At 39.3% G+C, this 22,514-nt stretch overlaps 1 protein-coding gene and 1 long non-coding RNA gene across 3 annotated transcripts in view; both read left to right on the top strand.

The window, feature by feature from the left end:
* The first annotated feature begins 1,024 nt into the window (after positions 1 to 1,024).
* LOC102297194 lies at positions 1,025 to 4,030 on the top strand. The gene is made up of 3 exons (XR_316142.2): positions 1,025 to 1,167; positions 1,288 to 1,414; positions 3,654 to 4,030. It is a non-coding gene; the product is annotated as an uncharacterized LOC102297194 (long non-coding RNA).
* A 6,839-nt stretch (positions 4,031 to 10,869) lies between these two features.
* The window catches only part of ppm1h (protein phosphatase, Mg2+/Mn2+ dependent, 1H), a 37,024-nt gene continuing 25,379 nt past the window's right edge, over positions 10,870 to 22,514 (top strand). Inside the window, exons 1-3 of one of the 2 annotated variants that reach the window (XM_014335334.2) lie at positions 10,870 to 11,120; positions 11,210 to 11,617; positions 22,331 to 22,496. In XM_014335334.2, the coding sequence (XP_014190820.1) occupies positions 11,385 to 11,617; positions 22,331 to 22,496 (399 nt within the window). In that variant the 5' untranslated portion in view covers positions 10,870 to 11,120; positions 11,210 to 11,384. The other variant, XM_005927843.2, reaches the window with a different exon arrangement.

The raw sequence follows: 22,514 nt of genomic DNA, 5'->3' as shown, positions 1-22,514 counted from the left end.
GTAAGCTGGTGACATCTACTGGTCAGAGAATAAAACAACAGGGTACACACAGAATTAATTAGCTTCACTAACAGGGTGCATTTTACATTTATGTAGAGACTTCGCAAAGATATGTAAAAAAAAAAGAAAAATATTAAAGGGTTTGGGATGTCGGTTGTTAACATAAAAACTAGTAACACACAAATTTTGAAATCAAGATTTCATCCAATATGGAACAAAACTAAAGTGAAACATTAGAATACAGCTTGGAATGACACACAGCCTGGAAGCTTTTATTCCATTTCTCCAAAGTCTGAGCTTTAGACTCTGTTAGTTTCTGTTTTGGTTGTTATCTTAGTACTTTGAATTCTTTTCTTAATATACTATATCATCTTTGGTTCCTGTCTAGTTTTTCCCGAGTTATGGATACCTGTTTATATGATTCTCTGTTTAGATTCCTCATATGTTTTGTTTTCTCTCTGTTCCATTGTTTTCCTCTCTGTATTAACGTGAGTGTTTGCATTTAGTATCTGCCTTCTGGTTACCTCCAGTTAACACATAAAGACAACCGTGCTGAGTTTCTAATTACCCTATCCCCACTAAGTGCATGTCTTTGGACTGTGGAAGGAAGCTGGAGTACCTGGGAGGATCCCACGCAAACTCAGGACCTTTGTGCTGTGAGGCAACAGTGCTAACCACCGTACCACCGCTTTACCTGTATGTTGTTACTAATTATGGGACGTAACATCATTAGTCATTCCCTCACCAGCACTCTGTATAAACAGTCCTGTCTTTCTGCTTGTGTTTGTTACAGTTTTTGTTCCCTATCTGCAGGCCTACTATAGTACTTGGTTCATCTTTTTGGATTATTGTTTGTACACTTTCTGTTAAGAGCCCATTGTAATTGTTTATCTGTTGAAAGTTCAAGAGTCTCTAGTGGTTGCCATGGCTTAATTGTCAATTGTCTACACCTGTCGTAGTGTGGATAAAGGCATGCCTGAGGCAAATTTGAGGGTTTTTCTTTTTGCCTTCATGCTGTGTGGGCTGTTTTTAGTTGGGGTTATTACAGGATTTAAAATAACATTTATGTTCCAACAAACTCTCCTTTATTTTGTAGCTTTCCTGCAGGGTCATAACTCAATCAATAGTCTTTAGAAGAGATTAAATATCAGCAGTTGTCTTGGTGGGGTGAGTGATGGTTTATTTAAGGCGTTCACTGCGACTGAGCAGACTGTCTTTAGAGTTTCAGCTGGGTGTCTGTGCTGCCCTTCCGCTGAAGTACTTGTTTCTTATTTTGTTTTGTTTTAGTTTGTGTTTGGAGCTTGCCTCAGGTGGTGGTTATACTTTGGAGTTTGGAGTGAATGACATCTGTGATGGGTCTGTTTGAGTTTAGCATTGAAACGTGCCTTAGGGCTGGCACGCTACTGAAAACCAGGTATGCACAGTTTTCTTTGTGTTATGCTGAAAGTTGCTCAAAGTTCAAGATTCAAGATGCTTTGCCATTATGCAAGCAGAGCAAAATTAAAGCAATACTCCCTTGTGTGATGCAATAATCTAAAATAACATAAACATACTGAAATATTATTATAATAATGGATTGGATTTATATAGCACTTTTCAAGGCACCCAAAGCGCTTTACAATGCCACTATTCATTCACTCTCACATTCATACACTGGTGGAGGCAAGCTACAGTTGTAGCCACAGCTGCCCTGGGGCAGACTGATAGAAGCGAGGCTGCCATATCGCGCCATCGGCCCCTCTGGCCAACACCAGTAGGCGAGTAGGGTAAAGTGTCTTGCCCAAGGACACAACGACCAGGACAGAGAGCCCGGGGATCGAACCGGCGACCTTCCAGTTACAGATGCGATTCCCAACCCCCTGAGCCACGGTCGCCCTTAATATGACATACACTATTTAAATAAAATTTCCTGATGTGAATTAAAATGTTTAAACATTTATACCATGCCTACCCATCTAGTAACACTGGGATGTAAGAATATTGCACACTTAAACTGAACGTGTGTAATCTACATATTATAAGACATTAGGAGCTATGTCCTGATGGGTAGGACGTGGAATTAGGCAGAAGAATATTGCACATGGTGGTTTCTTCATAGTTACTGTTGGACTGAGGTCAGCAGTGTTTGGGGAAGAAGCTGTTTTGGTGTGTTAAACCAGTAACACTGAATTGAACCGTTTGAGATCCCTTACTAGTTATGGCCCTCTGGCTGTGTCAGGTAAGCGTGCGCGCGTACATCTGCAGCAGTGTTTATGGATGACTAATGAGAAGGTGAGTGTTTTGTGCAGTGACCTTCAGTGTTGTGGCGATGTCGGCCTACTTGTGGTGGATGACTTGTGAATGTTGCTGGCCACGTGACGGCATTAACTGCGGTGCTGAGCCGACCTTGTGATAATTATGTGGGTATAATTCTCATTTGTGAACAGCAACTTGTTGTGTTATGGGGTTATTTTGTATGTGACTGTGTTTTGTGGGGACAAAAGATCCCTTCTGGTTGGGATTAGTGGTTCTTTTTGGTTGTGTGGTAGTAATTTTGTTTGTTTAATCCTTTCAGTTTGTGGTTCTTGTGCTCATGATGTTACGATTGTCCATTATTGCAACTTGTGGCATACTCATGTTGGAGTATCCATGTATATTTGGCATGGTGCACTTAAAATGGGGTTTTTGCTCTGCATGATGCACTTTAGCAACTGAGTATTCTGTGCAGGGTTGCTTATTGTTTCATTAGAATTTTAACAAATAAGTACCTTTTCCCTGTTGGAAAGCACATGTGATGGCTTGCTTTCCCCAGTGGTTTTCAAATTTGGGCGAGTCCAGAAGTTCTATTTGGGGCTCTTGGAGTGACCCTTTTGACGGGAACTGTTTAAGTCCTCTTCAGCTTGTACTCGTGAAAGAGTCTCTGGGTGTTGCCAAGATTTAATTGCCAACTGTCTACAGAGTGGATAAAGTAAGGCTGGCTAGGGGAGATGTCACCACTTGCCTTGTCTTTTCTTTCTTTTTCTTTTCTTTTCTTCTTTTTTTTTTTTTTTTAAACTAAAGGTGTGGAGTAATTTAAAATAAAAAATACGTAAAACCTTATGTGGACTCCAGTGTAAATCTTAACTTAATGTTGTGGTTTTGGAGCCATGTTGAAGTATGTTTAATGTTGTTATCTGGCAGATTAAACTGAGAAAATTGACCTACCTTAAGAAAAATATTAACTTGTTTAGAATTTGATGGCAGTAATACCTCTCAGAGTTGGGACAGGGCCATGTTCCCTGTGCCTCTTTGTCTTAGGATTCTAGCTGGTCCTGGGTCTTTCATTTTTGTCATTTTTGAAATGGACAGAGTTGAACAGTTTCTTGCTTGGATATGGAAAGTCATTCCCTAAAACAACATTCCATGGATGGGCCTACATGTTGCTCTTAAACCTCTAAAGTATTAATGCTACCTTTCCAGATGTGCAAGCTCCCAATTCAATTTCATTAATGTACCATCAGAGATGCAAGTCACTTTCACATATTGGCTTCTTCTTTACATGACAGAGCTTTAACCTCCTGAGCCCATGCCATGATTTCATGTCAGAATCACGTCTGTCTTTAATGCAGTGTTCTCTGATGGCCCTCAGCTCATAGGGATCCAATAATGACTTTGGCCTTCTCCCTCGCACACAGATTTCAACAGAACCTCAGAACGCTGATGCTGTGTGACGTTGATGACCAGATATTCAAAGTCTTTGCAATTTCACATTGAGGACCATGATTCTGAAATTGGTTTGCAAAATTGCAGACTGAACCTCTGCCCATCTCGAATTCTGAGAAAGTCTTCCTCTCTGAGATGCTTTTTATACACAGTCATGTTACGGTCCTGTTGCCAGTTAACTTAGTTTAATTGGTTACAAAGTGTTCCTCCAGCTGTTTCTTGTTAGTACCACTTCTTTAGGTTTTTTTTTTGTTTGTTTGTTTTTTTTTGTTCTCATCCCCGTGCTTTTGAGATATGTTGCTGCCATCTCAGCATTCTTAAAATTGGGTTTGTATGTTTGCAATAAAATGGAAAGGAAACGGAGGAAAGAATCTTTATTTTTGGCTTGGTCTTGCATTCTATTGGTAGCAATAACACTAATTACCACTAGTAGTAGTTTATCATTTTTCCATTCAGTTTTATTTACATTGCTCCAAATCACAACAACAGTTGTCCCAATATGCAGCAAGGTACAGAACGAATGATATTGGTGATAAAATCACAATAAGCAATGGAAAATGCCTTCCTTTCAACAGGAACTGATATGTTTGCATATGTTCTTAATATGATGTAGCCTAAACTGCAAAATCGGTAGTGGAAAAAACAATCCCTTTCAACAGGAAGAAACCTCAAGAAAAAACAGGTTCGGGGAGGGGCAGCCATCTGCTGCGACCAGTTGGGGGTGAGGGGAAACAAAAGGAGAGCAGAGGGAGATGGAGACAAAACACAGGAAGAAAATTGCATACAGCGGTGTTACAGAAACACCTGGAGTGAAACGAGGTGCATCGAAGAAATGCTTAGTGCGTCACAGACAGTCCTACAGCAGCCTATGCAGCATAAAAAAAAGTGATGCTTCAAGGTCACCTTATCCAGCCCTAACTGATTCTGATCTCAAATATTACAGTCAGGATCTGAAAATAATTATTTTATCCTGACTTCAAAATTAGATTTTACTCATTGCTGACTTTGCAGATTAACAAAAGCCTTTGCCGTGATCCATGCTTATATGTGAGTTTCCTGTCTCCACATTACCCCATGCTGCAAGTATGCATGTGTGCCATCTCTATCCATCTGTGAGTCAGTCATCAGTTCAAGTAGCAGACTGATTACAGAAATGCAAACAGATTCTTCAAGCTATCCTGACCCTGCCATCACCATCATTATCCTGGGAGGAATAACAAGGAGCTGAAGACAGAGCAAAGAGAAACGCTTAACAGATTATTTGAAAACTGTAGTTTTCAAATAGTCACTGGATAAATATTGCAAATTATGCAATGTAGCAAGGGGAGAGATATACGGTTGATTTTATTGCTTGCATCTCTTCTGGCTTCAGGATTCAAAAAGAACTTTTTCTGATGACGCTTTATTCTGGGGGATCAGCTGAGGTTTGCACCAATATGATACACATTTCATCTCAAATCTGTGGACTATGCAGCCTTCCCTCTTCTGGATGTGGTTTCCATTATTGCTTTTGGCAGTAGGAATTTTTGCTCCCATAAGGCCACAAGATTATTAGTAAGGTCAGCTACTGATGTTACAAGATAAGGCCTTAAAGATGTCTCTCTGCAGACAAATCAACCCCTTTAACTGGAAAATGAGTGCTATGCAAAGGTCTTGAACCAGCCTTCCTTTCGTCATATTTTTCTTCCAAGCCAGACTTTTCTTTTGTTTAAGGAGATCTTGAGCAATAGTTCAAGACATGCATAAACAAGCTACATGTCCACACACAACTTGGCAAAGAACCAATTTTCAATTTGTATCTTTAGGCACTTTGTAGCAGCCTGTCACAAAACTGAGTTTGTTCCGATTTCTTTTGTTAAATATATGAAAACGCCAAAGATAACAGTTTGACAGGCATAAAATAGTCAACAAGGTGATTCCCAAAGAGCAATTTACTGTAAACTCGGCATGTCTTGACATGATGTGCAGTGTGTGGTTAAAATTTTGAAGAAACTAGACAAGTGGAGGACAAAAGAAATCATGACAGGCGTAAAATCTCTGTTGCAGGCAAACATCTGAAAAATCGTACTTAAGACAGATAAAATCCAGCAAAAAAGACCTGCGAGATTCATCTGATCCTTTAGTTGATTCATCTATTGTTCACTGAAGCCTGATAAGAAATGGGCGCAGTGGAAAGCTGACTGTCAAGAGGCAGTTCCTTAAGGAAGGAAGTAGAGCTGGGCGATAGAACGATAACGATATGTATCGCGATATAACTTTTTCTCGATAGAAAAATTAAACTATCGCGATAGACCTCGCCGCTCTTGTCCTCTTTTTTTTAAAAAAAAATAAATAAATAACAGCCAATCCAAATTACGTAGCGCAGAGCCGAACCAATCACAGCCGCAGCGTCACGTCACGTGACTTGTTACGTACAGCACAAGTGCCAAGCTGCACGTGTATTTTTTTGGGAAGCAGCCAGCCACCGTACCACCCGGGTAATGGAGGAAATGAGTGTGCCGACTAGAAAAATCAACCGAGCGTGACCGAAGGTTACCGAAGAGAAAACAGATGATGGTTCCAATGCCGGAGAGATTGTCGAACGGAAGAGCCATAGAAGTTCCGTAGTGTGAAGGTATTTCGGCTATTTCAAGTCTGACAAAAAACAGAGTAGCGTGCACTGTAAATTGTGCCGAAAGCAAGTCTGGAAATACAATAAACTGGTGCATGCGCTACGTCCACACGTACCCGGGTATTTTTGAAAACGCAGATTTTTCTATGCGTTTGCACCTTTCGTCCACACGTAAACGGCGTTTTTGGTCACTGAAAACGAAGATTTTTAAAAACTCCGTTTTTGCATTTACGTGTGGACTAGAAAAACGGAGAAAACGCAGCGTCAAAGGTGTGCGCATTTTTTGACGTCACACTGTGCGCCACGTTATTGTTTCGGTGAAATGAATTTCTACAATACTGTTAATTCTACTCTCTGCAGTGTTTAAATGCTTACATATACACACAGTTACTGTCCCTCCACACATACGACTCGGTTCTGCTTCTATGCCCCAGCTTTGTTTACTTTTTCCCACCGAGGCTTCTAGACTTCTGATTGGCCAACATTTCTGCACGGTTAGGAATCTAGCGCCACCTGCTGCTTTGGCATGTTCATAGCAGCGTTTTCCTTCATTTCTGCCTTTATGTGTGGACGGGATTATTTTTTAAAACGAAAACGGAAAATCTCCGTTTTCAAAAATACCCGTGTACGTGTGGACGTAGCCTCAGTCTCTGACTGGAAGCGCTAATTCGTCATTCGGCTTTTGTCAGACTAAAGTAACTGTTAAAACTGTTTGAAAAGCTAAGCTATACAACAAGGAGAGATTGAGAATTTCCTTTTAGTTCTCAGTTTATTTGATATTGACAAAAGTTAGTCAGTTTTGTCTGTTCTTCTGTAAAACAAACTAAGATTTATTTTTAGAATTAATATTTTGTTTCTAAGTGGAATTGACAATTTAGTCTGTTTGTTTGTTCTATTTTGAAACTTAAACGCTTTAGCGGCTGCCTTTTGTGTAGTTTGCAATATTTGCCTTTATTTATCTGAAAAAGTCTCATGTTCCTTAAGTACATCTACCCTGTTGAACTTATTATGGGAAATAAATATTTAAATAAAAACAAGCTGCTGATTATTTCACATTTTACTTGTGAGCAACGGCACATTTAAATCTTACAAATATAGTTATTTGGCTTATATCGTGATAGATATCGTTATCGCCTGAAATGAAAAAAACATATCGTGATATGAAAAAATCTCATATCGCCCAGCTCTAGAAGGAAGGAAGGGGGGGGCAAGGTATGACCGATTACACATTAATGTGACTGAAAATCAGTGGAAACGGATTTCATGGAGTGGTGGATCTAAACATATCAGTTTGCACATCATACATATTTAACATATCATTCAAACACAACTACAGCCATGTGTAAAACACGGTGGAGGCTCTGTCATGATTTGATGCTGCATCTCAACCTGTGGAGGTCTTAATCTGCCAGATAACAACATTCAACATGGTTCAAAAACCACAACATAAAGTTAAGACTTACATTGGAGTCCAGATGAGATTTAATTTATTTATTTTTATTTTAAATTACTCCACACATTCAGTTAAAAAAAGAAAAGAAAATGACATTGATAGATTTGTGAATGCAGAAAAAACCATCAGATTTTATTTGACCAGTACCGTCTGGAAAACACCTGATTGGCCACAGCTTTATTTTTTTAGCGCAACAACAATTTCAAACACACTGCTGATATAGAAATAGAAATAGAAAAGCACACAAGGAAAATTATCGGTCATGGATTGGCCTCCCCAGAGCTCAGATGTCAACATAACTGAAGCAGTGTGGGTTAATCTTGATAGAGAACAGAAGCAAAAGAGAGCCAAAACATGTTGAAATATAAAGGACAATCATACCAAATATTGACTTTCAAGCTTCTTAGAAGTGTACAAACTGTTTTTCCTTACATACTGTAATAAATCACTGCAACTATTTCCCATCTTCCTAGAAAATGATAAAGGCTGTACACTCCTCCATGAACCACAATGGCACATTCTGTGAAGATGAAACAGTAACAAGTCTTCAGAATTTGACTATAAATGCGTTAGTGAAACACATAATTAGTTTATTTCACGAAAGGCAAGCAAGGTGGGGCCCTGTTTTGATACTACAGTGCATCAAGTTAAAATAACAATGAGATAAACTGCCTTAAGACTGCATAGATGTTTCACAGATGAAGTCTTAATGACTTTGGTGATGCTTCACTTTTCATCTTGTGCACCAACAGATCAAATGAACGAATGTCTGCCTCAGCTGTTGCTAAAAAGTGCGCATGCTGAACACATGGTTTCCATTAAATAATTGTTGTCATTTGGAAGCTTTGAATAGTTTATCACTTCAAAAGAATGTATGTGAGGTCTCCTGGGAAATGAGCTTATCTTTGTGCATGTTGTCAGTTTATACCCCATAAACTGACAACATGCACAAAGATAATTAGCACAGAAAAGACAAGAGCCACACTCATTGTTCTGGTTAATTTTTTACCAGCTATCCCTGATTGAAAATCCAGTCGCAGGTAGAGTATATCATCTTCTGCATCCTGCTCACAGACTGTTGCTTTTCCTGTGTAATTAGGTCAGTAGAACTCTTTGCTGGCAAGCTCATGAATTATTGATTTACTATAGTCTGCCAAATTCCCAACTTCACTTTCATCAGACTTTACTCATTTTCACTGGAGACATTCTGTATAATAAGCGTGCTCACGATTTTAATTGGCCCGCAAGATTTAAGAGATAATGTGTCTGAGTGTTCCTCAATATAAACCATAAGAGTTCATGCTGTATTTTACAGGATTCTCAAGAAAAAAAATCACTCCCATCAAAAAAATTAAAAAAAATAAAATCATGCACTCCATTTTTAACATGCACTATAAAAAATGTCCGAAGCTTTTTGTGTCTATTTTATTTCTAGTCTGTAGCACATTTTTGACCCAAAGTGCAGCAGAGACAGGCACATTTGCATTCCAGGTCTCCAAACAACAACAAAAAAGAAGCAGTTTCAAAATAAAGCTGAAAGGTAGGTAACCAATTATTGTGGAAAGTAAAAATCACAACAATCTGAATTGAGAATTGGCAAACTGATGATTTATCTCATAAAGCTCATAAATTGCATAAATCATGACACATTGCTCTGTCCTATATGAGCTGCCTTCCTGGGTTAAAAATATCTGTGTTGGTTTCGGCAATACCGATCCTGCTGTATTTGCAGAACTACCAGTTAACCCAACCCTTACTAAATCACATGTCTTTATACTATGAGAGAAAGTCACGCCGACCAGAAGAACATGCAAACTCCACACAGAAACTGTACATCACAAGCACAGTGTTAAAAAAATATCTTTCATAGTGGTTTTCAAAATAAAACAGAAAGCAACTATACAGTTGCCACAGTGAAACCAGTGAAGAGATTGGGGAACTGGAACCTGTTTTACAAAGCGGCCCTGCGTCCACACCTAGTTTTAGTTTTGTGCTGAAAGAGGACCATTCTGTTTAAAAAAGAAAAAAAATATGCAGGTTAACTGTAAGTTTAATCAAATTTCTTTCCTACAGCACTGGATGACACGGGTGTTTGAGTTTGGATGCTGGTAGGTTGAAGCAAACTTTTGCACTTATGTAACAAAATAAGTTCCTCTGGTGTCTTGACAAGAAACCCAAACCACATTAGTGTTTGTCAAATGAGTGGAATTTTATTATAAAGAGCATGACTTAGATAATAGGTGATGAAGTGATTAAGAGCAGATTTTGCCATTTGCATTTAAAGTGAAGGTAAAGGCTAGAAATAATGGCATATGTCAGTTTGGCTGGGGATTTTGGGACTCCGACGTGAAATGCTCACACTTCTATTTGAAGGCATGTCTGTGCTCAGTAAACCGAAGCTGAAAGAACTGACTGTGTCCACACGGCTTTTTGTTTCCTCAGTAAACTTTTGGGATTGAATATGGATCATGAGCAGATCATTTGAAGTCATTTTGTTGCAACGCCCTCACCTTTCAGCACTGAAGAAACAGCTGAGTACGATTCTGTGGTTTGGTCGCTCTGCAGACTGCGGTTCACTTATGACATATCATTTAGTAGGGTTCACTTCTCCAAAATGGAGCTTTGTTGACAGAGTAAGTCCATAAATTCTAGACAGACATCCTGCTGGGTTGGCTTAATGCCCAGTCAGTAAGATTTGCAGTGACTCTTGGAAGAGAAAGAAAAATGTAATCAGAAGGTGGTAATGCAATATGCCACTAGACACTGAAAGGCTCCCAGTAAGTGCCATATTTAAAACAACAGTTCTGGTTTTTACTGCATATTTGTGTTGACTGGACCCCTTTCTTGTGGACATTCGCTTCAAAGTACAAAACTGCCTTTTTGATAAAAGAATATTACACATGTAGCCTTGATTTGTGTGCCTGTGTTATAGCCTACAACTTTGATCTGTTGTAGGCTTTGACCTTTGATAACCACATTTTTCCCCAATGACTGTATTTCCAATCTTTTGATAAAGAAAATTGTAGAAAGATGGAAACAAAACAGCTGGTTTTAATTTTTTCAACACAGCTGTGGCACCACACCTTGTCAAGAAAAAACAAAGACTAGACGACTGCAGATGTCCATAAAAGAGTCACTGAAACCCTCACGGCTGGTTTATTGTACTGTGTGTTGTTCAGTCAGTGTGGCTCCATTTATATGTATATGTATGTATTTGGGTCACCGCCTTTTTCTCAGGCTACAAAGCCTTGTGTTGCACCTTGTTCGGGAGGTAATCGTCACATCGGGATTACGCACCTTTGACCTCCAGCACTGTCAACAGTAAGCGGCTCACTGAGATAGGCTACCAGCGACCAAATCCACCAGCAGCAACCGGTTTGTCACATGACTGCTGTGCAGCTCAGTCTGGCTCTGTGTGTGTGTGTGAGAGAGAGCCTGTTCAGCTTTTATTTCCGTGTTCGCAGAGGGATCGCTGTGCCGAATGACTTTCCGCGGATCCTGAGTGTTTTGCTTTCTTCCACGCCGCGAATCTGCGTCGCCGTGCGGGGATCTGCCAGGGAGACTGGAAGAGGGGGGTGCGTGTGGGGTGGGGTGGCATTCACGCAATCGCATTGCCTGGACCCACGCCGCAGCAGGACCATGCTCACGCGGGTGAAGTCGGCGGTAGCCAATTTCATGGGAGGTATGATGGCCGGTGGCTCCAACGGAGACCATCCCAGCGGCTCGGATCTGCCGCTGAAATTCCCGTACACCCGACCGGACTTCCTGGGACTGTCGCCAGACGAGATCGAGTGTTCGGCGGATCACATCGCAAGACCGATCCTCATCCTGAAGGAGACCAAGCGGCTGCCGTGGTCCACCGGCTACGCAGAGTGAGTATAACCTGTATGCGTCCATCTTTTCTTCCACGCAGCATCCTTTGGAAGTGAGCGCGGTCTTCCTGGACCACTGAGAGCACTCACACAGGCGTAAACAGAAAACACAAGCCCCTCTCTTTATTCTTCTACTTATTATGATCTACTTCACATATGTTTCAGATGATAAACAGGTTCAAGTACAGCTGATGGCTCTATAATGCACCATGCCAAATATTATTATAAACATCAAGGTTTCCTGTATTTCCAAGACATAAAAATACCTCCACCAAGCTGAAGGTCGTTGTGATCTCTCCCCTGTAACCAGATAAGAATGCTTTATTTTTCAAATGGTGTAGAAAAGGGAAAGATACCATAAAGCAGGTTATAACGAGGCCAGTTAAGCTGGATAACACAAGGTCACAGGCCTTTGATATTGTATGAGATAAGCAGTGCACTCACAGATAGGATCTGAATAACTGTCTCCAGGTTCATCTTTGTACTCGGTTCACTCGTTCCCTGTGTGAAAAATCTCATTTCAATAGTTTTTCTCAGTTAATCTGTTTAAAGCTGGGGAATTACCTCGAATGTAGCTTATGTTACACTCCCGTGATCCTCTTACATGATAACTTGAGACCAAAATTGCAACTGGACCTGAGATCATCTGCTGTATTATTGATATCACATCTTCTGTTTAGGCATACATTTGGCTCTCACGAATCTTCCTTCCAAGGCTGCAGTAAAGTGCAATACAAACTGCAATGTATTCTTAATGGACGTACTGTGTTATAAACAGCGCTTAGTGCAGCTGCTGGAGTCATAAAAAGCCAATTTCTGGCTTGGCGTTTGGTCAGCAAGGAACACAGCTGAATTAAAATGGCGGAACATGATAAAATACATGGTGAATTATTCAACCTGTTTCTAAAGCCTACACACTGGAGAGGAAACAAATGAGTCATTGAGATTTACATGCTTAAAAATAATTACTTCATCACTATGTTCCATTTACATTTGATGTACACAGCTCAAGTAATCTGGGGATGTCTCATTATTATCTGCTTCCTGAGAGTGCAGAGTCACAGTCCCTCCTACTCATGCAGTCCCACAAAAAGTCAGTGAGGTTGTGTCCTGTCCTAAAAATCCTAAACCTACACCTACAGTGCGTGACTGCCCCACGCCCCAGTTCAGTCTTATCTTCATGCCGTTTCTCTATAAAGAAGTTTCTCTTTCCTTATTGATCGATTACATTTAGTAAGAGCACCAGGATGGAAATCTAATATTTCCAGTTTAGCAGTCCTGCTAGGAAGCCAGTTTAGTAGTGCAAGCGAATGTCATCTCAAGTCGAGGCTTTCTTGCTGTAGCACTCTTTTCTTAAGACACGGCTGCTTGAGCAGCATAGAGACAAGGACCTGAAAGAGCACTTTGGCTTATCAGTTGACCTGATCTTTTGTTAATGTTTCCTCTTGCTTTATGCAGTAAAAACATTAAATTATAGCAGGAAATGATCCAAATCATTTCCAGGAGCTCAGTGTGATCTGTTAATACTGGTTATTTGTAAAAACATTACTTCCTAAATCCTGAATTTTTAGAAGTTGGAAGAAGAGAATTAAAAAAAACATTTCTTGCTTAAATACAGCAGATCATTATTATTATTATTATTATTATTATTATTATTATTACTTTTTGCTGATCAGCTAGTTGATAAATTGACTGTTTCAATACTAGGAGAGCTATCTGCTGTCTCTTCATGTAGATTTAAGAAGTACAGAGAAATTGTGGGAGTCGCCCTTATTTATTTATTTATTTATTTATTTATTTATTTATTTTTACTAAACTACCATAGTGAATTTTTAATCTCAAGACATAAAAGAGCAGATTAGGACTGGCTTTTGTTTTTAGAAGCCATCGACTATTTTTATGATCAAAGTTTCCATTAAAATGAAAATTCAGATTTTTGTGTAGATACTGTGATCATTGTTATTCATCATCATTGTGTCACAAGGTTTCTGTGGCTATAAAAATCAACATATTCAAATGAGATGCATAATTCTGCAGGATCAGTTCAACAGTTCTGCTTAACACATCCAGCGGATACTCCCGCCAGCAGTGTGTGTGTGTGTGTGTGTGTGTTAGTTTGGCATAGAATCAACCAAAACCGAGACATACGTCATACCAGGGATTTGTCAACAGCTGGCTGACCAGCAGGCTTTGTTGTCATGAAATATCACTGCCAGCTGAGAAAACCTGAGCCCATCTGAGAAGTGGTGATCCGTTGCAGGTCTACTCAGAAGGATTAGTGGAGTCAATGGATCACTTTGATAAACCAAAAAACATGAAGACTTTGAAGGTACTATACCAGCATATAGTACTGACCAAATTTATTGCTTTTTTTGTTTTTTTCTTTCTACTCAAATGGCTCATGTTTGTTGCACTTTTTGCTTTTTTTAATATTATGAATATTTAATCCCTCTTGTAGGTTTGATTGAAACATTTGACCACTGGCGATGGAAAGTAAAAGTCAGATTGGGCTTAGGCTGGCTCAGCCTCATTTTTCTCCTTCTTGCTCCTGCTCTTCTGAGTAGTCCTTGCTGAGCTTTCTGAGGTTATCCTGGGTTATTTCGTGGCTTCCAGCAGAGAAAGAATGAGCAGTTCGCCTTCACAAGGAGGATTCTGATGCACTGTCTCTGAGTGGGTGCACTGTCTGCTCCAGTGAACGCGAACATTTGAATGGATCACTGAGTATTGCTCACTCCAATTGTGTCACTGTCTCTTTGCAGCACACTCGCATGCCTCACTTTTGCAGAAAGGTAACACTTACAGCAGCTCTTCCCCAGTGTTTTATTTTTTCTTCCCCTAAACACAAAGACCACTAACGTTTCGCTTGTTCATTCTATTGTTTGGGTGTAGCACTGTCATGCTATGTGTTGCTTGACTTTCCCAGACTTGAGAAGCTGAGGGGAGTTTCTCTTGCTCTCACCTTAATCAAGCTTATCTAGCTCTCAAAAGACTCAGTTAGTCTTTTATGTGGTCAAAATATAAAGAACAGTATGGAAGAAAGGAATGAGTCCATGGCTTATTTAACAGAAATGTACTCGCAGAACAACAGGGGAGTTTACTTTTGCAGCTAGTATGCAAGTTAGCAAGCCATACCAGGTTTCTATGTGTGATAGAGAGTGGTCAATCGTGTTAAATTGTAGGGGTGGGGGAAAAAAATCAGTATATAGTATCATGATATATTGCATGGCATATGTATTGATCCAGGGACACCAAATATCCATATTTTATTAAATAAGTTAAAATAATCTAGGAAAACTATGGGCACATCTCATGTGCCACTATCCTGAGATAATGTTAGCCAAGCACTTACATTAAATCAAATCAAGTGAAAAACCATCCAACACTGGACACACGACCTCCTAATTCAAAGCAAGCTAATGCTCTGAATTAGTCACACAAGTAAAACTAGGACAGCAACATCTTTGTAGGTGTATATTGTTTGCCCTGAACCATTGGTGCTGTACACTCATCACCACTTTTGATTGCAAGGTGATTGCGCGGTTCGCCAGATAGGAGGCAACCTTTCTGCAAACAGTTGCAGTCTGACTTGAACTGTCTGCAATAACTCTCAGAGAAATTGTCAAAGGTTTGTAAATAACTACTGTTCCATTTATAAATCCAGAGCAAGTGAGCATAACTCAACTCAGTTGGCTGCCAGCTGGTTGTACTCGTACGAAACAGGAAGGTTCTTGAAAAATGATGTAATGATTAAATGTAAATTTCCTTCAAATGTGAATTCCTATGTAGACAGAGGCATATAAGTAATGTTTTTTTTTGATGATTTATCACAGTTTCATTTCATTTCCTGTAACTGCCAACATGACCTAGTTGAATCAGCAGACTGACTCCATCTTATTGCAACATTTTGGCAGGTTTTAGTGTCAGTGTTGTTCTGCTTGACAACCTAATTGAGCAGCATAAATAAAATAAATTAAGTAAGATAAGGTTATCTTATTGGATAAAAGAGTCAATGAAAAATTTTATCTTCGAGATTTAATTTGCAGCATGAAAAAAGTGATAAATCACAAGATATGTCATTGCAATCCTCAGCATATCACATAATGTTAAAAATCGCAATAGTTTTGTATGTTAAGTGAAATATTACGATAATATTGTATTATGGGGAATCTGGTGATTCTAACCTTTATTAAACAGATTTCTTAGACTTTGGCTTTTGGTTTTTGTAAAGGCAGTTAATCTTACCTACTAATATTTGCTAAAGTATGACTGAAATTTGTTTTTTGGGGAGGCCAAATGCTTGTGTTGACCTCCACCCACTCATTCAATCACTCACTGACCCAGTGGACACTGCAGCCTCAGTAGTACAATCAATACTCAATCAATATGCGTGTCTGTAAGGTAAACACTAGTCCCACCACTGTGCACTGCATGTTTTATCTACAGGTCTGCTGGCATTCATATGTGAGGGCATGCCGGTGAGATGATCAAATCTGTTTTAACAGGTGAGAGAGTGGGCGCTCCGAGGTGTTTGACAGCTAGGGTGTGTTCAGCTAACATTTTCAAGGTAACAAAAGATAACATTTTTTCAAGCAGCACAAACATGTGGCATAGTAAATGTGGATAAGCATTATCAGTGCACTGTCTTTCCGGTAACCTACATAATTTATCATTCCCATGGGAAAGAAGATGCATAAAGTAAATGTCAGTCCCAACTGTGGAGAGGAGGCGCATGAGCAGCACTTCATACATACAGTGTTTCCCAGTGCTTGCTCTGTCACATGGTGCAGCACATGGTTTTTTGCTTATGTTGCTTATACACATCGCTCAGAGGTGGGAATGACATAATCCTGATGAATCTGTATCTTAAGTATGAGTAACTGTTGAACAAAACACGTGTTGCACTTCCTTAATCAAGTTATCATGACTGATATCATGATAATATTATTCTGCAGAAGAAGTGACAGGAAGCTGTAACAGCATATAACCACAAAAGTAGAAAGAATTACCCAAACATGCATAACATAGGAATATTTGTCCTTTAAGTTAGTTTGAATCTAAGTGTGAATATTTATAACAATCAGCAGAAATAATGTGGGAGTTTCAGTAAAGCACAGGAATGTGCAATTCATTTTCCTCAGGATCAACATCGAGCCAAACTGAGGTGTTCTTGTTCTTCTTCTTGTTCTTCTTCTTCTTCTCCTCCTCCTCCTCCTCCCAGCTAACAGTGCCAGTTTCTTATGTTGTCTCTTGGGAGAATTCACTGCCCACCCCCACTGTAGCAAATATACAGACATGTGCCATTGCACTAAAAAATGCTAAACTTGCATACAGATAAAAACATACATGTACAAGTAACAGACTTATTAAAGTGTCTAGGAGAAATTATGGAGCATACATGGATACCCTACAATCATTATAGTAACATTATAAAACTTTGAAAAACACAAAGAATTGAAATAGGTGGGTTGATGTTCAGCATCTATTAGCTAACATGAAAAGCTATAATTATGTGTTCATTGCCTCAAGGTTAGTTTTGTTTTGTTTTTTTTCTATAACTTGGCATCACTTCTGTGAGTTTTTGTCTGGACTTGTATTTTTTGAAAGGAGGAGATAGACTGATAATGTCTGGTTCCTGAATGTTATTTTTTAGGTTATCATGAGTGTTACAATTGAGCCTCAGACCGTTTATGTTCTTTATACCATTATTTAACCCTAGTTTCTGAGTGCTCTCTCTGTTTCGTTTCTTTGCCTCCCCGGTCCCAGTGTCAAGCCTGTGTGTCTTAGTCTTTGTTTTCGTGCTTATCTTACTTCCGGTGTTGCTTTGATAGTCTCCTGCCTTTTGTGTGACATATTCAGTTTTGCTTCCCTTGTCTAATTTTTCTAGATTAGTATCATCTGTTTTCATCTGTGAAAGTTCTTACTCATCCAGGTCATTGTAGTGTAAGGAGCTTGGAAAGAAAAGTGCAGACGCTTGAAGATGTTTGAAGATGAAGATGAAACATCTTCATCTTGCTTGAAGATGTTTCACCTCTCATCCGAGAAGCTCCTTAGATCATCTGTGTTCCCACCTGTGGCCTGTTCTCTTGTTACCCCTTGTGTGTATTTATGTCCAAAGTCTCTCTCTGTTTGTTGTCTCGTTATCACCTTTTTTGTTGTTGTTGTTGTTTTAATTTTCAATTTAGAAATGCAACCAAAACCAATCTTTGTTGTTGATAATTCAAAATAAGAATTTCTAAAATTAAAAATGTTTTTTGAAACAAAATGATAAATAGATTTTAGGAAATCCCCAAACTGCAAAAACAAACTCCAAAGAACATTAAGTCCTCTTTAATAAATGGCACTAAATGATAAATCACATATCAAAATTCTGTGTTAGTTTTCTGGCAGTATATATGGTAGTTGAGTCTCAGTGCGTTTATCGGGGTGGCTGTAGTTCAGGAGGTAGAGCAGGTCACCTACTGATCGGAAGGTTGGTGGTTCGATCCTTGGCTCCTCCAGTCTACGTGTCAAGTATCTTTGGGCAAGATACTAACCCCAAGTTGCTCTCCGATGCATCCGTCGGAGTATAAATGTGTGTGAATGTACTTAGAAAGCACTCAATTCAGAGAAAGTGCTTGTGTGATTCGGTGAATGTGGCATGTTGTATAGAGCGCTTTGAGTACTCTGGGGCTATGTAAGAATCGGTCCATTTATCTGAAATTTCAATTTGATAGTGACAACTTAACTGAAACAAGAAACTGACTTACTGCTCATAGCTATTGCTAATTTCCAGTCATTGTCCCTAGTTTGGCTTTTACATCCACAATACACATGTAAAATTTTACAGTATCCAATTATATAGATACAAAACTACAATAAATGTATGTTAACAAGAAAAAAAAATGACAAAAAAAAAAAAAGTTCCTCAAACCAAAGAAGGAATATAGTTATGTAGATCACACATCTGACAGGATAATTAAGGCCATGACATTGTCTCTAATATGAAGAACTGAAATGAAGTAAGTGAATATGACAGCCCTCTTCTCGGACACAGTTCATGCCTCCGGGTGTGGATGGTTTTTCCTGTCATATAAGAGATGAAAGGATTGGAACCTCAACTGTTGTTAATCTTGTGATTATGTGTATTTTACAAGGTCAATTGACCGTCGGGCGTCGCAGTGCTTTGGCCTCAGTCATGCATGATGGTGTATGAAGAGTTGGAGTTAGCGGCCTTCGAGTGGTGTGCTTCTGAAATTGTAGGGCAAGCCGGACTGAAGGGGAATAGAGTTGCTGGAGATAACCAAGATAAGCGAGTGAACGCTGAGTGAATGTGATTTTGATTGTAAGGAAAAATTTGATGGCAACAGCGCATTTCAAAAGTTGGGGCGGGGCCATTTTTACCACTGTTTAGCATCCCCTCCTTTTTCTTCGTGTGATAGCTTCAGCCAGCATTTGTGAATGTCACTGGGAACTATTTTTACAGACAGTGACTTCTTAAAGTGTTGCTCGGCCCATGCAGTGATTTTCATGATAGAATCGATCCCGTTTTAATGGAGTGCCACTTTTTGCCCTTGTCCCTTGTGCACAGAGATTTCTCTAAATCTGAGATGTGATTATGTACTGTAGATTGTACTGTAGTCTTGATTTTCTGTTTAGGAACATTGTTCTGGAACTATTCCACAATTTGACTGGTGAACCTTTTTGGGTAACTTCTGCTCATCTTCATTTTTGAGTAACTGCCTCTCTAAGATGCTCTTCTTATACACAGCCATGTTACTCACCTGTTGCCATTAAAAACTGATCAATTGCAAAATGCTGCTTCAGCTATTTCTTTTTTAACTACAACTTAATTTACCAACTGTCTGTTGTATGCCTTTTAAATTCAAAGTGCAGAGAAAAATGGTGTGTAGTAGCTGGAAAATGTAAAAAACTAATGGTGAAACTTTTTGAGTCACCTACATTAATAAAAAAATGATAATTCTGTCTCTCTCTCTATCTACACTGTGTGGAAAATAGTTCTGAACCCCCTACGCAATACACCTACAATATACAATACACTTTCTATACAAACTCCTTGGAAATCCATGCCATGAAACTCCTGGCGCACCGTTTGCGTGCTGATGTTAATGCCAGAGGAAGTTTGGAACAGTCCAATCATGGAGTCTTCAGAGCATTGGTGACTTTTACACACCATGTGTCGTGTCCTCTGTAACTTCGTGGCTGATTGCTGTGCTTTCACTTTGTATTAATAACACTTACAGCTCATTGTAGAATATCTTGGAGGGAAGAAATTTAACAGGATGAATTGGAAATTGTAAACGACAAAACGGAAATTGTAGTTTTCACTAGCCATATTCCTAGAACCTAACAGGTTCACTTGGGCTGTTTGCTACCTTTCTTTCTGACTTTCTTACTGTAAGCTACCTGGGCATTCTCTTGGACAGTTCTTTTCAACTTGACAAACAAGTACCACTGTAGTTAAATCTAGCTTTTACCAACTACACCAAATTGCCAAGACCAAGCCTTACATACCCTGTAAGGATCTTGAGAAACGTATCTATGCCTTTATCGTCTCCAGATTAGACTACTGTAACTCTCTCTATATTGGCCTCCAATCTACCCTTCTCTGCAGACTGCAGCTCGTTCAAAATGCGGCAGCACGCCTCTTAACGGGAACTGGCAGGTTTGATCCTATCACCCTCATCCTCGCTGACTTGCATTGGCTTCCCATCAAATACCGCATTGATTTTAAAATTCTGTTGCTTACCTTTAAAATTATAAATAACATTGTTCCTAGCTATCTTACTGAACTTCTCAGCTTGTACACTCCTAGGAGAGCACTGAGGTCAACGGGCCAACTGCTCTTAGTGCAACCTAGGTCACGGCTGAAGACCAGAGGTGATCGTGCTTTTGCCATAGCTGCACCCAACCTCTGGAATAATCTTCCTACTGCTATTCGTCCATCTGAATCGATTCAGTCGTTTAGTGCCGGTTTCCTGCAAATGTTCCCTTATGTACTTTTAATCATTTTACTTTATTGCTGAATAACCTCTTAGTCGAGTTTTTTTGTATTTTCTTTTACTTATTTATACTGTGCTGCAGCTAATTAGTGCTCTCCACCTGCTGGTGTATTTATTATTATTGTTATTGTTCCTATCTCTAATTTATTGTATTACTGTGAAGCACTTTGGTGTACTGCTGGTTTTTAAATGTGCTATACAAATAAAGTAGTATTGTATTGTATTTTTGCCGTGGTGGCATCCTATTATAGTAGGAACTCTTTACAACCTGCATGGCTAGGTTCTTGATTTTACAGACCTGTGGCAATAGGCTTAAAAAAACTTGAATTCAGAGATTAAGAGTTCTGGCCCATGACTATGTCATCTAATGGTTGTTGGTATCGTTGACACACATTGCTCTTATTGTGTTTTTTGGGGTGGGGAAGCAGTGAATAGCTCACTGTGTAGGTCAGCAATAATAATATCCTATAAATATCCTGTCAGTTTTATGGCTCAGTGTTTTCTTAGCTGGAGACAGAGGATCACTGCTTTGCAAGTTCATTCTCATGGTTTGTTTACAAAGGATTCTCCTTTGGGAAATAATCATGACTGCCTCTCATATCAACATGTAGCCATATCGCTTGTCATTTATTTGGTCTAATTTCCCTTTGGACACATAAGATCCAAAATAGCTTAATGCTTTTAAGGATAGTAGGAAATATTAAAGGGTCTTTGTTATGGTTCGGGCTAAAGGGAAAAAAAAGTGGCATAATTTTTATAAATTTACATTCCAGTTTCGTATGTTGGCTCTTTTTCTCTTGTGGTCTGATCTTAAAAATGATACACGTAGTTTGAAAAGCCCCCTGTAGACAACTTCACTTCACTTGACTAGACTTCACTGTGGCTAAAATGAGAATGCCTGGAGTGGTGTTAAGCAGCGTGTGCTTGTCAATGTCTACACAGCAGCTCGCAGCAGCAGCGCACCATCTGCCAGGTGTTGTATAATGCAGTATTTATGTGTCTTGCTGTCCTTTGGCCTGCTTGTGTAAGGCTTAAATTGAAATATGTATTTAAAGTGAACTCGTTGATGTCATTTCTTAATGTTTCGCTGTCAAAATGGGTGTCACGTAAACTGTTTCACAGAAATCGTGTTTTTGGATGGTTTTACAGTCCAAAAACCATCACTGGGTTGACAGACTACACAGCTTCCATCTCATACATCTGCAGCCATGTGCTGAGCAAGAAACTTTGAGACTATTAAACATGTAGAACATTCATGTCTATGTGACTGCGCTAAAGGCACAGTCACAGACCACAGCTGTTATTGAAATTTGTTTTTGTCCTGGTAGAAGGACGTACTTGAAGTGATTTGAGCAAAGATGACAACTGATGTCTTATATATAGTTCCCTCAAAAATGTGTTTACAAATCCTATTTTTAATATTATGCAATTAGTGTATTTATTTCTTGGAAGGATGTTTGTTTTGGAGCTGCTGGATATTTGAATTTAATAAAGTACCTATTCTACATGATACTATACCACATAACCATACTGTAACTACAGTATATCGTGTCTGTTAAACATTTTTGTTCTGTACCAGACTATATTTCTGTATTTCTTTTACACAAACATTTAATTTTTTACATTAATTTAAAGATTCTTATGCCATTGCAATGTGAATAGTGCATAAATGATAGTTTCATATATGGAATTTCTTAAATATCTCTCTGTCCAGGGTCATCAATGCAGGGAAAAGCACATTAAATGAAGATCAGGCTTGCTGTGAGGTCCTGGTTGTTAAAGGGAGACCTGCAGGAAGCCTCGCGCCTAACCGAACCCCCACGACCCGCAGGAGGTCGTCCCTGCCTAATGGTGAGAGTCTGGGCCTCCGGGAGAACCCGGTAAGTCAAAATGGAGGG

The sequence above is a fragment of the Haplochromis burtoni genome, unplaced genomic scaffold (assembly GCF_018398535.1).
Source record: "Haplochromis burtoni strain Fernald_Lab_line unplaced genomic scaffold, NCSU_Asbu1 Contig_104, whole genome shotgun sequence".
Classification (NCBI taxonomy): Eukaryota; Metazoa; Chordata; class Actinopteri; order Cichliformes; family Cichlidae; genus Haplochromis; species Haplochromis burtoni.
The sequence above is the reverse complement of the archived record's forward strand: the minus strand, read 5'-3'. Positions and strand labels throughout refer to the sequence as shown.